Source organism: Coregonus lavaretus (genome assembly GCF_964263955.1).
Source record: "Coregonus lavaretus genome assembly, contig: HAP1_SCAFFOLD_386, whole genome shotgun sequence".
Taxonomy (NCBI): Eukaryota; Metazoa; Chordata; class Actinopteri; order Salmoniformes; family Salmonidae; genus Coregonus; species Coregonus lavaretus.
In genome coordinates this window covers 268,598-285,319 of record NW_028165272.1, presented here as the reverse complement: position 1 = coordinate 285,319, position 16,722 = coordinate 268,598, and the positions used below count along the sequence as shown (strand labels likewise).

Here is a 16,722-nt window from a genome sequence, read left to right as displayed (position 1 = left end):
TCCTGTCTGGCGGAAGGCTCTGGCTGATCCTGTCTGGCGGAAGGCTCTGGCTGATCCTGTCTGGCGGAAGGCTCTGGCTGATCCTGTCTGGCGGAAGGCTTTAGCGGCTCCGGTCTGGCGGACGGCTCTGAAGGCTCATGACAGACGGGCGGCTTATGCAGCGCTTGGCAGACGGACAGTTCAGACGGCGTTGGGCAGACAGGCAGTTCAGGCGCCGTTGGGCAGACGGGCAGTTCAAGCGCCGTTGGGCAGGCGGGCAGTTCAGGCGCCGTTGGGCAGACGGGCAGTTCAGGCGCCGTTGGGCAGACGGCAGACTCTGGCCGGCCGAGACGCACTATAGGCCTGGTGCGTGGTGCCGGAACTGGTGGTCCCGGGCTGAGGACACGCATCTCAGGGCTAGTGCGGGGAGAAGCAACAGGGCATGCTGGACCCTGGGGACGCACATAAGGCCTAGTGCGTGGTGCCGGAACTGGTGGTCCCGGGCTGAGGACACGCATCTCAGGGCTAGTGCGGGGAGCAGGAACAGGCCAGGCTGGGCTGGCGACGCACACCGTAGACTTGGTGCGGGTGGCAGGAACAGGCCGGACCGGGCTGGCGACGCGCACCGTAGGTTCGGTGCGAGTGGCAGGAACAGGCCGGGTCGGGCCGGCGACGCACACCGTAGGCTTGGTGCGGGTGGCAGGAACAGGCCGGGCTGGGCTGGCGACGCACACCGTAGACTTGGTGCGGGTGGCAGGAACAGGCCGGACCGGGCTGGCGACGCACACCGTAGACTTGGTGCGGGTGGCAGGAACAGGCCGGACCGGGCTGGCGACGCGCACCGTAGGTTTGGTGCGAGTGGCAGGAACAGGCCGGGTCGGGCTGGCGACGTACACCGTAGGCTTAGTACGTGTGGCAGGAACAGGCCGGGCTGGGCTGGCGACGCACACCGTGGGCTTGATGCGTGGAGTAGGAACAGGCCGGTCCGTACTGGGAACACACACCACTGGCTTTAACTGGGGATCAGGAACGGGCCGGACCGGACTGGTACCACACATCAGTCTCTCACGCCGTGCCGCAACAACTTCCCTTCCTCTACTCGCCAATGGCTCCCGTAATCCGATAGCCTTCTCTCCACATCTCCCTGTGGCAGCCTCCTGCTGCCCAGCCGCCCAAGCCATGTGCCCCCCCCCAAAAACTTTTTGGGGTTGCCTCTCGTCCCTCCGACGATGGTCCTGCCGACGCCGTTGCTCCTCTCCTGCCAGGTTCTCCCCCGTCATCGCCCTCCGGTACCGGACGGCCTCCTCCTGCGTAATATGTCCCCAGCCGAGGAGGACATCCACCAGCGTTCTCTCCTGCGGGTGTTCCTGGATACGCTGCTTGGTCCTTCTATGGTGGGTTTTTCTGTCACGATCGTCTGAAGAAGCGGACCAATACGCAGCGCGTGGAGTGAACATGATGACTTTATTTAATAAAGCAACCACGAAAAAACAACAAATGACGATAGTGAAGTCCTTTGTAACACTGACAGAAACATGGAACAAAAACCCCCAACCCCAAGGTGAAAACACACAGTATAAATATGGCTCCCAATCAGAGATAACGAGCCGACAGCTGACACTCGTTACCTCCGATTGGGAGTCATCGACCAAACATAGAAAACAACAACCTAGACACCCAACATAGAACAAAACCACATAGACTGCACACACCCTGGCTCAACATAATGAGTCCCAGAACCAGGGTGTGACACGGACTTTGATGAGGCGCTGTCTGTCTTACATATTGTATATCTATGAGTGGGACTGGGAATGGGACTAATGCTTTACATTATGTATATCTATTTTTGGGACTTGGAATGGGACAAATTCTTTACATATTGTATATCTATGAGTGGGACTGGGAATGGGACTAATGCTTTACATATTGTATATCTATGAGTGGGACTGGGACTAATGCTTTACATATTGTATATCTATGAGTGGGACTGGGAATGGGACAAATTATTTACATATTGTATATCTATGAGTGGGACTGGGAATGGGACTAATGCTTTACATATTGTATATCTATGAGTGGGACTCACCCTCTGTGCCGTCTGGCTCGGCCTGCTCCTCACGCTGTTTCTGCTTGAATTTCAAGTTGCCATGGTGCAATACAGCTCCTGTCAGCTTGTAGATGCTCATCTTCTCATCATTATTGAAGCCCAGGATTGTAATGGCATCCTGGTATTTGACAGGAAGTACAACAGTGATGAACTGAACGGTAGTTTGCTCACTTACAGTACACTACAGTTCTGTGCTCTCACCAGAACAAATGGGATGGATATATTTGACTGGCTTTCACAGAGCCACATGATTACGCTTGGCCAACACTAGTAGATGACAGTACAAAAGGAGTTTTCCACAGTTTCACAGGGCACTTAGTGGCCCTCTCTTGTGGATGTCTTACATGTGTGTGCCTCAAGGTGAAGTGTGAAGTCATGAAGAATGCCTTGAGGCACATGCCTAACTAAAACAAGGCATTTAGAATCTGACAAAAAATTACATGAAAATTCCCAGCTGTTTCCAAGTTGGAATTGAACAGTGCATTCAGTGTGTATGGTGGTTCTACCCATTCCATATCTAGAGTTTGGTTAACCCTTTGTTTGACTCACGTCTGTGGCATCCAGCTCTTCCTTGTCGTTGATGCTGGCCACAGTGATCTGACCCTGGCTGCACATGGGGAAGTCGTAGGGGTTGGTGGTGATGAGCGCCATTTCTATGGACAATGGAGAATGTCTTGTCAGTTAAATCTCTTAGAATTGTGCTGTCCTACCTTTACAGTATCTCTCCTTCCTTTACTCAATAGATGGACTCAACTATATCACTGTTAAGGTTTCAAAACTATCGTTAATTGATCAAAGTTACCGGAATGTTCAGTAATTTTGGTAATTAGCAGAAAATCCATCGCAATCTATCGTAACTTTGGTAAAATATACTTTAATAACTTTTTAAAAATGTATTCATATATACGTCTCTTCCAACTATTCCAACTGCCACCAGTTTGATGCCAAAATATTGACAACCAATACATATTGACATAGTAAAATGAATCAGATTTTGTAAAAATAAATTGAATAATTACATTTCATGCTGAAACCCTGATATTAAACACCAATGGTATTCACTAAGTTCATGGTTTATATTTAGGATAATGTTTTACAGATTTGTCATTCTATTTTCTATTTTAAAATCATATTATATTAATAATTGTTTCATATTTTACTTGTGATAAGGCCACACAGAGGGCCAGAGATAATTACAGACCCCTGGGATAATCTGAAACACCCAAAAGGGCCACTGGATGTTTTACATAAAATCCTTGAAAGATACCAAAATGCTGGTAGTTTACTGGTAAACTTGGAAAAGTTTCCAGTAAAATACCCTCCATTTGCAAACCTAATCACAGTGCATTACTTTCTTAAATACCTAATCCATATCTAGATGCCTTGTTACATTGGATGTACTCATTGTAATACTATTAATAGTCCGGACTGTGGACATTTTTTTAAGGGGAAACATGTCCTCTGAAACTCTTTGCCATACCAACGATCTCAGGTTTATGATTGGTCATCATCTGGAAGAAGATGTGGTAGCCTCTCTCATCGGGAAGCTGGAAGGACACTCTGGACTTCTCTAGCAGGTCTGAGAGAGAAAGAGAGAGAGATTGGCACAAAGAGAGAGAGCGAGAGAGCGAGAGAGAGAGAGAGAGAGAGAGAGAGAGAGAGAGAGCGAGAGAGAGAGAGAGAGAGAGAGAGAGAGAGAGAGAGAGAGAGAGAGAGAGAGAGAGAGAGAGAGAGAGAGAGAGAGATAATTAGATAATTAGATAATTATGATCTCCCAAAAAAAATCTGTGTGAATTTAGTAAAGCATTGAAAAAAAATCAAAATCAACTCACAGGTCTCAATGTCAGCTTTAGCCAGTTTGCTACCTTGGAAGTGAATCCTGATGAATTTACCCTATAGTAGAGCATGGGGGTTAGAAATAGGTCAACTAAATAAATCTATAGTTTTACCTTGATAGACCCCTTTAAATGTTACAGAATGTTGGACATCTATTGATATAACAAAAGGGAACTACTGAAATAAATGTTTCCAATCTAAGGTAACTTTCACAGTATGCCCTTCATACTTACAAAGCGAGACGAGTTGTCGTTCCTCACTGTCTTGGCATTACCGTAAGCCTCCAGCAGAGGGTTAGCTGCAATGATCTGATCCTCAAGAGACCCCTGATTGAGACAAACACATTTACATTTTAGTCATTTAGCAGACACTCTTATCCAGAGCGACTTACAGTAGTGAGTGCATACATTTTCATACTAGTCCCCCGTGGGAATCTACACGGTTGCTCATAAACTGGTAAAGTTAGTTTTTCTCAATCGCTTGAACACAGCCCACCAAACTGAAATGTGTTAGAAAGGTAAAACCTACCTGCATTTTGCCTGGCTCTGCTTCCTTCTTGGCACCAGAAACTGCAATGGTGGCGAAGTACTGGATGACACGCTTGGTGTTGACAGTCTTTCCTGCACCGGATTCTCCACTGGTTAATATAACAGAGAAAGAGGGGTTTTAGTCACATGTTTGAATGTCAGATTGGTTTTCACTAAGAAATAGCATTGAAAAATACACTGTTGACCTGGTTTCTTACATAAGTAAATAATTAACAAATATTCCCACTCATCAACTTCTTATTATGCATAGCCTAATCCATTCATTATGTCATATATTTTCATCACACCCAAGTGACCCAACATATTGCAGCAGAAACACTTTCTCAAGTGAGATTTTTAGTACACAACTCACGTAATCAGGACGGACTGGTTCTCCTGGTCTGTAACCAAAAAACATATTGCTTATCATACTCGAGCAACATTCTGGGTACATTATTGAATTCATAGCATCATCATGAATTTCATTTAGGAACATTTTTCATTCAAGGTTACTGAAATCAGATATTACCAGCAAACTGTTCCAGCCTAGACTAGAAAACAGTAGATAACTCTCTAAAGCATATTTTAACTTCCATCCATCCATGCATCCATCAATCCATCCATCAATCCATCCATTAATCCATCCATTAATCCATCCATAACCACTTATGGACTTTGAGATCCAAGAAGGAAGTAGACCCCAGCAAAATGCAGGAAGGTTGTGGCTTTTAAACTCATTTCAGTTTTCTTGGCTGTGTAAAACTTTTATTCCACCTGTGAATCCTGTTTCAAGAAAAGTGTTCAAGCAATCGAGAAAACTAACTTGACCACTTTACCAGTTTCTGAGCAACTTGTGTTTGTCTCCACCAGTGGCCTCTGCTCTTGTCCTTCTAGACCTGTCTGCTGCCTTTGATACTGTGAACCATCAGATCCTCCTCTCCACCCTCTCCGAGCTGGGCATCTCCGGCGCGGCTCACTCCTGGATTGCGTCCTACCTGACCGGTCGCTCCTACCAAGTGGCGTGGCGAGAAGCTGTCTCCGCACCACGTGCTCTCACCACTGGTGTCCCCCAGGGCTCAGTTCTAGGCCCTCTCCTATTCTCCCTATACACCAAGTCACTTGGCTCTGTCATATCCTCACATGGCCTCTCCTATCATTGCTACGCTGACGATACACAACTAATCTTCTCCTTTCCCCCTTCTGATAACCAGGTGGCGAATCGCATCTCTGCATGTCTGGCAGACATATCAGTATGGATGACGGATCACCACCTCAAGCTGAACCTTGGCAAGACGGAGCTGCTCTTCCTCCCGGGGAAGGACTGCCCGTTCCATGATCTCGCCATCACGGTTGACAACTCCGTTGTGTCCTCCTCCCAGAGTGCGAAGAGCCTTGGCGTGACCCTGGACAACACCCTGTCGTTCTCCGCTAACATCAAGGCGGTGACCCGATCCTGCAGGTTCATGCTCTACAACATTCTGAGAGTACGACCCTGCCTTACACAGGAAGCGGCACAGGTCCTAATCCAGGCACTTGTCATCTCCCGTCTGGATTACTGCAACTCGCTGTTGGCTGGGCTCCCTGCCTGTGCCATTAAACCCCTACAACTCATCCAGAATGCTGCAGCCCGTCTGGTGTTCAACCTTCCCAAGTTCTCTCACGTCACCCCGCTCCTCCGCACACTCCACTGGCTTCCAGTTGAAGCTCGCATCTGTTACAAGACCATGGTGCTTGCCTATGGAGCTGTGAGGGGAACGTCACCTCTGTACCTTCAGGCTCTGATCAGTCCCTACACCCAAACGAGGGCATTGCGTTCATCCACCTCTGGCCTGCTGGCTCCCCTTCCTCTGCGGAAGCATAGTTCCCGCTCAGCCCAGTCAAAACTGTTCGCTGCTCTGGCACCCCAATGGTGGAACAAGCTCCCTCACGACGCCAGGACAGCGGAGTCACTCACCACCTTCCGGAGACATTTGAAACCCCACCTCTTTAAGGAATACCTGGGATAGGATAAAGTAATCCTTCTACCCCCCCCCCCCCCCCCTAAAAAAATAATAATATTTAAAATAAAACAATTGTAAAGTGGTTATCCCACTGGCTATAGGGTGAATGCACCAATTTGTAAGTCGCTCTGGTTAAGAGCGTCTGCTAAATGACGTAAATGTAAATGTAAATGTTAAGAATCTGATCAACGCAGCTAACCCTCTGCTGGAAGCTTACGGTAATGCCAAGACAGTGAGGAACGACAACTCCATATTAACATAGGACAATTTAAATGTTTCTGTATCTTTTGCTACCTCTGTCCCTAAGCAGTTTGATTGTCTCGTTCTTAACGTGGGCCTTGGTCATAATAACCAGCTGACACTAATGGGAGTTCATCACCCCCCCTCGGCTCTCTCATGTGCTCTTAACAATTTATCTCAATTAGTATCTAAGTATGGTCATTCTGAACTATCTATGATGATTTTATTGACTGGAGGTCACCAGTGTCAGATACGCTGAAAGATATTTGCTCTGAGCTAAACCTGTCTCAGCTGATAACTGAGCTTACACAGCCAAATCCTAAAGATCCATCGCAAAATCTACCCTGATTTATCTTATTTTGACAATAACGCCAGATGAATATGTTGCTGGTGGGGTTTTCCCACAGGATTTTTGTGACCGTTACCCAGTTGTCTGTGTCAGAGATGTGAAAATGTGTACATCTAAGCCTCGTGTAATCACTAAGAGGCACTTAAAAAACGTTAGTGAACAAGCTTTTTTTTACATGATCTATAATTGAGTGACCTTGACTGTATCTCAGCTAACCCTGAACCTGATTTGTCTTCAAGCTTTTTTCCAAATATCTTCAATACTATTGTAGATAATCATGGCCCCTTCAAAACTGATTCATCTGAAGTCATTCATAAGAGAATTGTTGCCTTGGTCAAGGCCAGGAACACAGGCTTAGGCCCGGATTGGTAATATTTTAGACAACTGAGGACTCAATGTGTAAGACTGACCAAGAAAGCTAAATCTGATTATTTTGTAAATACTCTTTCTGATTTTAATGGGAACCCGGCAAAATTCTGGAAAACTGTCAAATCTCTAAAGGGTTGCAATTCCTCCTCTCTGACCCAACAAATTCATTCAGACTCTGGCCCCGTTACGGACAAAAATGCTATCATTAATGCATTTAATCGTCTTTTTATTTCAGCTGGCTATCTTTTTTTGAAAGAGCATCTAACCCTTGTATCTCTAAGAGTGGGCTGAACGCTGATTCAGGAATTTTGCAGATTGAAAACGGTAGTCAAGATTTTGCATTTCAGTAAATCACAGAAAAATAAGTCCTTGATGCCTTACTTTCTATAGATACCTAGATATCCACAGGGGCTGACCAATTGGAGCCGGGTCTGCTCAAGTGTGCTGCCCCCCGCATTGCTGGCTCAGTAACCCATATCTTCAATCTATTAAAATTGATACGAATGACCTTTATTGAGAAACTAAGGTTTAAAGTGGGCATTTTTTTTCAGAAACAGATATTTTCTTGTCTCTCTCTAGTCAGCAGGAAGCAGATTGTGCAGTCAGCCTTTCTACCTGTTCCTGATTATGGTGATAGTATTTATCAGCCTTTCTACCTGTTCCTGATTATGCTGATAGTATTTATCAAAGTTCAGCTACCACTACTCTTAAACTCATGGAGGCCGTTTTTCATAACGCCATGATTCATTTTTATCACAGGAGACAGTTTTATTAGTCATCTCTGTGTTCTTTACCATAATGCCCTTCGTTTTATCACAGGAGACCGTTGTATTACTCATCTCTGTGTTCTTTACCATAATGCCCTTCGTTTTATCACAGGAGACCGTTGTATTACTCATCTCTGTGTTCTTTACCATAATGCCCTTCGTTTTATCACAGGAGACAGTTTTATTACTCATCTCTGTGTTCTTTACCATAATGCCCTTCATTTTTATCACAGGAGACCGTTGTATTACTCATCACTGTGTTCTTTACCATAATGCCCTTCGTTTTATCACAGGAGACCGTTGTATTAGTCATCTCTGTGTTCTTTACCATAATGCCCTTCGTTTTATCACAGGAGACAGTTGTATTACTCATCTCTGTGTTCTTTACCATAATGCCCTTCGTTTTATCACAGGAGACCGTTGTATTACTCATCTCTGTGTTCTTTACCATAATGCCCTTCGTTTTATCACAGGAGACCGTTGTATTACTCATCTCTGTGTTCTTTACCATAACGCCCTTCGTTTTATCACAGGAGACCGTTGTATTACTCATCTCTGTGTTCTTTACCATAATGCCCTTCGTTTTATCACAGGAGACCGTTGTATTACTCATCTCTGTGTTCTTTACCATAATGCCCTTCGTTTTATCACAGGAGACCGTTGTATTAGTCATCTCTGTGTTCTTTACCATAATGCCCTTCGTTTTATCACAGGAGACCGTTGTATTACTCATCTCTGTGTTCTTTACCAAAAGGTCGCCTGGACCTCTTTGATGTCACGTTGATCACATCGTTACGCTCTATTTGTTTACAAAGCCCTGCTCCACAAGCTTCCGACTGACCTAACGTCACTGTTAAGATTTAAAATGACTAGTTACCAAAACCCCGTTCACAGGGTCGGTTAATAACTCTGGAGACTCCTTTGGTGTCTAAATAGCTAGGGACGCCAGCATTTAGATTTCTTGCCCCGCATGTTTGGAAAGATGAATCCAAAATACATTTAGAATAGATGTGTTAGTAATCCCGGGGCAGTTCAGACAGCGGAAAGAGGATTCTGATGATGAACAATGTGTTGTTGTAGTTGACTGTGTTGTTGTGTATATTAATGTTTGTCTGTTCAATATGTGTTGTTGTAGTTGACTGTGTTGTTGTGTATATTGTGTACATTAATGTGTGTCTGTTCAATATGTGTTGTGCTGTATTTTATTAGTTTTATATTGTAATTGATTTTGATGTATTTTATTAAATTGTATATGCAGGGCTCACTTGTAAAAGAGACACTGGTCTCAATGGTGACTCCCTGATTAAATAAAGGTACATAAAACATGCACTTATGGACATCCATCCATCCATCCATCCATCCATCCATCCATCCATCCATCCATCCATCCATCCATCCATCCATCCATCCATCCATCCATCCATCCATCCATCCATCCATCCATCCATCCATCCATCCATCCATCCATCCATCCATCCATCCATCCATCCATCCATCCATCCATCCATCCATCCATCCATCCATCCATCCATCCATCCATCCATGAGAGCTCGTACCAATCTGCATGAACTGAAAGGCGTTGTCAGAGACGGAGAAGATATGGGGTGGAGCCTCCATCCTCTTCTTCCCTCTGTAGGCGTTGACAACCTCCATGTCGTACACAGGAAGCCACTTGTAGGGGTTCACCGTGGCACAGAAGAGCCCAGAGTAGGTCTGGATGAAAGGGATTCAACTAAATTAGGGGATTAGCTCAATCAGATTGACTTTTACCTGGATTTATGTGAGGATGTAGGTGTACTATGGTATCCTAATGTAGGTCTACTGTATTGGTATGTTTTGGTTTCTACCATTCATTTATGTGTAGTACTGTATGTGTGTGTTTCTCATGTTCATGTATGTGTGTGTGTGTATGTTTATGCAGGTATCTTACATAGATCATCCATGCTGCATAACGCTCTTTGAGGTTATACAACACAGAGGCTTCATTCAGGTAGGTCATCATGGCCATGTCCTCAATCTTGTCGTACTTAGGGGGGTTCATCTGGTAGACGTCTGCGTCTTTGAACTCTTTTCCTGCCTGAAACAGTCAGAAATCTAGATTATACACAGATCAAACTGGACATGACTGAATGCTTTTTGCTCATTAAATACGAGTTCAATCTTTAAATATATATTTTTAACTGCATACCCCCATCTAATCCAACTACTTTGTTATCCCCACTGACACATACATGGTGATTCTTAACTAGTCCATATACATGTTTAATTAGCAGCGATAAAATGTATGTGTTTGAAGGTTATATTCTGCTTACAAAAAAAACCAGAGGAATCCTTCTCAATCTATCTTTTGTTACTGATTTCATTATGCCTGTTGGCATGTTTGGATAATTTTGATGTTTATTTCAAGAAATGGAGTAATTGCACAAATCAGGCTTACCTCCTTAGTGCCGTCAGGATGCGTGACTGTTACAGTACACTTCCCATCAGCCCTTGCAGTGACCAGACCCTTAAGGTACAGCTCCTTGGTGTCTGACACATAGCAGGCGTTCTTTGAATCAAACGGTGCGGTTTGTGCCTCCATCCTCTCCTTCTCAGGCTTACGGAGGTATATGGCAGCCTTGCCGTAGATTTGCATCTCCGCGTCCGTACTCATGGTGACGGATCACTAGGAAAGAGATGAGACAAGAAACATGATTGACTCTGTGGTGCTTCATCCCCAGTCAACAGAGCTGTGAGTGGTATCTCTCACAGAACATTTGTCACTTTTCTTATGAAGACTCAAACTATGTCTCACCTTCTTTTTCCCCTTCTACAGATGAATTTGTACTTCTTGGAGGACCCTGGGAAACATTAGGGTGTTGTGAATACGCACAAAAAACGTTTGAATGGCATCATTCAACACAATCATTACGGCCAATTCAACTACAGGTGCAACTTGTAACATTCATTTTCCTATTGGCAACTCACTTTACTACACATTCTGTCAAGAATTCAAATAAAACCCCTGAAAACCCAGTTACATTCTAGACCATCCCCTCAATTTACAAACAGCAGGAGCACTACATTTGACCCTAAATAAAAGCTACAGGTTTGAAGTAAAACACATTTAAAGCAAAAACCTTTTTTTCCCCAAAAAACAACATTTTAAATGAATGCCACTTGATTGCATATTGTAAAATCTGACAAGGGACATGTAAATAAGTCAATCCAGAAGTCAATTCCAACAGTGCAGTTAGCTACTGACTCAGATGCTGAGCACAAAAAAAATGATACAAATGGAAACATCTAAGGAGGTGGAGAGTCTTACCACAGAGAAGGAAGGGATCTGACTAATGGATGCTGGGGTCTCAGCCTGCTTATATCTGGTTGAAAGTGCCAACCAAGCAAAAGTTAATTATGGACCACTCTGGTAAAGGAAATGGATGGGATGAGAGACCTCTGTATTTCTGTGTCTCACTAGCGCCACCAACTTCCTGGAGCGCTAACACTCCCATTACATGACTTTTTAATGTCATATTTGTCTCTGAATTGAATTGAATTAACATCAGTAAGAGATGTCATTACTAATAATGATGACAGTATCAAAAGTTTGAGTTATCAGATTGACTCCAATGTTACTACCATTGACCTCAAATACTGTAATGGAGTCCATGTTACCCCACTACCACTAAAAACATTTCATAATAATCTGACCTTATTTAGTTCAGTTACATTAATCTTTATCAACAACTTAATATGTGTATTTTGACCCATGTTTTTCTATTTTACTTGTCAACACATCTGAACTGTGTCCTCAGTCACCTCATGCTTGTGATTTATCACCCTGGTGAAACCATATTAAATACATATTTAAAAGCTGGAACAGAAATATTTAGGCTTTCAATTACAGCTTCATCAAAGTGTTCAATCAACTGTGTAGTTATTTATCTCCAGTCTGATCTATTGAAGATGCTGCAGGGGCTTTTATTGGTCTCACATTTCAGTTGGCTAAAACCATCCAGTGGGATTCTTAAGGCTTACATAACATCAGTACAGTGCTTCAATCATCTCATCCACTCATATTTCTGACAGCAATATAGCTGCTTCAAACTTCTATTACACTCTGAAGTTAACCGTTTAGCAGCTGGTTTTTAATAAAACTGCTATAAAATTAATAGGGGATAGTTACAATAAAGCAACAGATTACTTTCCATTTCCATTTTAATTAATCCTTCACATCACAGTTTTAATATCTTTCTAAAAGACAGCTCTAGCAACTTGTGAAGGAGCCACCATCAGCAGAGACGTTGGTTAAAATGATTTTTAATACATGTATCTGAGCAAGATCTTCTTTAAAGTCAGACATTTCACAGCCTTCAATGTCGATCACATCTTTTCTGTTTCAAAACCTCTACATTCAAACAGTTGTTCTTTGTGTCTGATGTGGTGCAGCTAAATGAATGTTCAATAGGGTGAATCCATACAGAACGTTCAGACAGAAATGTGTTTTAAAGAATAGATACGACTGTCTGTCAGATAGAATAGATAATCATGTCAGCTCTATTCAATACATTTCTATTAGCAACGTTCAGAACATTTCACCTGAATACACCCTGCTTGTTTTGTGAGCAGTGTCCACCCAGCACATCAGTACAAGAAGCCCCATAGCGGGGAGCTGCTTAATGCACTAGTTGAGCAGGGGGCTGGACTGGACTGACCATCTGGAAGGACCATCAACGCCTTTTCATTTCTTGGACTGTGCTCTCGTCTTCACGTCAGCCAAGGTTTATTGTTTGGTATATCTGCCAACATTTCCACACAGCCTAAATCTGGCACCGATGCCACTGTTATTAGACAGAAGATATTAACTTGGCATGTTTGTGGGTGGAGAGAACATTCACACCATGCACACTAAGAGTTTATGACATTCAAGTTATTTTAATGTGCAAAGATCTGGCATGATATCTGACCTGTGTTTTTGTATCTGAGGGACATGGTGCTGGGATGTAATATGAGCCTGCATACCATGTGGATGGGCTGTCCAGAACAGGAGTTGCAGGCCTCTGAGATACTGTTAACTGCCAGACGTCAAATCAAATCAAATCAAATGTTATTTGCCACATGCGCCGAATACAAATAGGTGTAGACCTTACAGTGAAATGCTTACTAACAAGCCCTTAACCAACAATGCAGTTTTAAGAGAAGAAAAAAAGTGTTAAGTAAAAAATAGATAAGTAAATGCAAATAGTCCGGGTAGTCATGATTAGCTGTTCAGGAGTTTTATGGCTTGGGGGTAGAAGCTGTCATTAAACAGTTGACATTATAAAACTGTCATTGTACATATTTAACATATTTTGGCAGGGCCTTGGGAGGATCGGACATTAACTCTTGATCCAAGACATTTTAATGGTGCTTTCAACAACTCAGGCTCGTAATGTAGTTTAATCATCACAGACAGGAGTTTGCCTGAGACGCCCAAAAGCCTTGGTTCACCTGCAGCACTTTTAACATGATTCAATCCATTAAAATGTCACAGCCAGTCACATCTATATCTGGATACGACATGTCACACGCTGTGGCATGGATCCACAAAAAAACCAAGCTGGACTCGGATCCTTCACATCTTATTCAGATCTCACCGTCAATCTATTATGGGGGCCAATCCAATGTCAGCAATGTGAGGACCTCATGGTCGACTAATAAGGTCAAAATAATGTGCTGGCTTGTACCGGATCTCTCTGTGGTTTACAGTATCGGTTATGAGGTCTTCACTTTTCAGCATGCAGTGTGAAGTCAATGGAGGGCTAAATGTAATATTTATCTCAGAAATGTACAAGGATAAACACTTGGATCAAATAGGGAGCTGTTGTGTTTTTTTTTTGCAAGCTTTACAGATCTTTGGACAAACGTACAAAATGTTCCAAGAGGTATTACCTCCTGTCAGTGAACTTCTCCAGCTGCTGAGCTGTTCTTGACACTCCAATTTCATCCCATCCAGTCGATGCCAGAGTTCCAAGAAGCATACCAAAGCAACAGATGAGTTACGAGCCCAATATGGCCGTGTTCAGTGTCAGAAATACATTCAGCTTCCACAGCAATCTCTAAGGTAGTTTGGCATTGCTTCGTTGCTTTGTTGGCAGATCTGCTGCCATTTGAGCTGTGCACCAGAGGATATGGCCTGCTTCTTTTAGGAACGCTTTATTTTTAGACTCACAAACTTGTTCATGGAATTGCGATTAGGCCACACCGTCCCAGCTCTCATCCTCCCAGAGCATGCCAACATGTACACGGACACAGGGAAAATACTGGGCATTTAATGGCAAAACCCCGTCCCACTCTAACATCTAGCACCTGTAAATAACGACAGTAGGTGAGGCATGTCACACAGAGAACATAAATATAACTGGGAATCCCACACATTGGGTCTGGGGGAGCAGGGGACTCGTCCTAGCCAAGCCTTTGGAAGAGTCAAGGACAAGTGACAGCCCAATCTACTAGATGGCCCGAGGCCAATGACCAATGTCTAGAAGGGAAACACTTCACATCCATTCACACAATTGGAAGATTGATTTAAATAACGGGGGAAAAGGAAAGTGTTCCTGTCTGCCTGGGAATGAGTTGACCAGAAGGTGTTGAGTGGAAGGTTGTCCAGTTTAACTGCTGTTGTGGTAATTGCCTTGACCTCTATGGCAGCTGTTATATCTGGGACGACTGAAGACCTGATGGCCTTGACCTCTATGGCAGCTGTTATATCTGGGACGACTGAAGACCTGATGATAGGAGCCTCTGCTGAGGGATTTATGTCAAACTGTCATAATAACAGTCAACTTTAATATCACAATCATCTCAATAATGACCGGAATCAGAGTTCTTAAATAGGCATATTGAAGTCGGAAGTTTACATACACCTTAGCCAAATACATTTAAACTCTGTTTTTCACAATTCCTGACATTTAATCCTAGTAAAAATGGACAAGCCACTTTATTTTAAGAAAGTGAAATGTCAGATAGTAGAGATAATTATTTATTTCAGCTTTTATTTCTTTCATCACATTCCCAGTGGGTCAGAAGTGTAAATACACTCAATTAGTATTTAGTAGCATTGCCTTTAAATTGTTTAACTTGGGTCAAACATATCGGGTAGTCTTCCACAAGCTTCCCACAATAAGTTGGGTGAATTTTGACCCATTCCTCCTGACAGAGTGTCACGATCGTCTTGAAAAGAAGCGGGCCAAGGCGCAGCGTGAGATGCGTACATATTTATTTTCTTGTACACCACAGCGAACAAAACAACAAACGATACGTGAAGTCCTACGATACAAACACAAATCAAAAGGAACAAGAAACCACACCAAACGAATGCCTTACCTAGGTATGGCTCCCAATCAGAAACAACTAGCTACAGCCGTCTCCAATTGGGAGCCACCCTGGCCAACATAGAAACACAAAACTAGAACCTAACACCCTGGCTCAACATACGAGAGTCCCCAGAGCCAGGGCGTGACACAGAGCTGGTGTAACTGAGTCAGGTTTGTAGGCCTCCTTGCTCGCACACGCTTTTTCAGTTCTGCCCACAAATGTTCTATAGGATTGAGGTCAGGGCTTTGTGATGGCCACTCAATACCTTGACTTTGTTGTCCTTAAGCCATTTTGCCACAACTTTGGAAGTAAGCTTGGGGCCATTGTCCATTTGGAAGACCCATTTGCGACCAAGCTTTAACTTCCTGACTGATGTCTTGAGATGTTGCTTCAATATATCCACATCATTTCCCTTCCACATGATGCCATCTCTTTTGTGCACCAGTCCCTCCTGCAGCAAAGCACCCCCACAGCATGATGCTGCCACCCCCGTGCTTCACAGTTGGGATGGTGTTCTTCGGCTTGCAAGCTTTCCCCTTTTTCCTCCAAACATAACGATGGTCATTATGGCCAAACAGTTCTATTTCCGTTTCATCAGACCAGAGGAAATTTCTCCAAAAAGTACGATCTTTGTCCCCATGTGCAGTTGCAAACCGTAGTCTGGCTTTTTTATGGCGGTTTTGGAGCAGTGGCTTCTTCCTTGCTGAGCGGCCTTTCAGGTTATGTCGATATAGGACTTGCTTTACTGTGGATATAGATAGTTATGTACCTGTTTCCTCCAGCATCTTCACAAGGTCCTTTGCTGTTGTTCTGGGATTGATTTTCACTTTTCGCACCAAAGTACGTTCATCTCTAGGAGACAGAACACGTCTCCTTCCTGAGCGGTATGACGGCTGCGTGGTCCCATGGTGTTTATACTTGAGGAGGTCTACAATTTCTTTTCTGAGGTCTTGGCTGATTGCTTTTGATTTTCCCATGATGTCAAGTAAAGAGGCACTGAGTTTGAAGGTAGGCCTTGAAATACATCCACAGGTACACCTCCAATTGACTCAAATTATGTCAATTAGCCTATCAGAAGCTTATAAAGCCATGACATCATTTTCTGGTATATTCCAAGCTGTTTAAAGGCGCAGTCAACTTAGTGTATGTAAACTATGATCCACTGGAATTGTGATACAGTGAATTATAAGTGAAATGATCTGTCTGTAAA

The 16,722-nt window shown here is 43.6% G+C and overlaps 1 protein-coding gene across 2 annotated transcripts in view; it reads right to left on the bottom strand.

The window, feature by feature from the left end:
• Nucleotides 1-10,827, bottom strand: part of LOC311116032 (myosin heavy chain, fast skeletal muscle-like) — a gene marked incomplete at both ends in the record, with an annotated part of 29,576 nt that extends 18,749 nt beyond the window's left edge. Inside the window, 10 exons of one of the 2 annotated variants that reach the window (XM_084191163.1) lie at nucleotides 2,066-2,204; nucleotides 2,636-2,739; nucleotides 3,567-3,665; nucleotides 3,919-3,979; nucleotides 4,156-4,248; nucleotides 4,451-4,559; nucleotides 4,823-4,850; nucleotides 9,731-9,887; nucleotides 10,105-10,251; nucleotides 10,612-10,827. In XM_084191163.1, coding sequence (XP_084047289.1) covers nucleotides 2,066-2,204; nucleotides 2,636-2,739; nucleotides 3,567-3,665; nucleotides 3,919-3,979; nucleotides 4,156-4,248; nucleotides 4,451-4,559; nucleotides 4,823-4,850; nucleotides 9,731-9,887; nucleotides 10,105-10,251; nucleotides 10,612-10,827 — 1,153 coding nt within the window. The remainder of the gene's footprint in view (nucleotides 1-2,065; nucleotides 2,205-2,635; nucleotides 2,740-3,566; nucleotides 3,666-3,918; nucleotides 3,980-4,155; nucleotides 4,249-4,450; nucleotides 4,560-4,822; nucleotides 4,851-9,730; nucleotides 9,888-10,104; nucleotides 10,252-10,611) is intronic. The other variant, XM_084191164.1, reaches the window with a different exon arrangement.
• Between the last annotated feature and the right edge of the window lie 5,895 nt (nucleotides 10,828-16,722).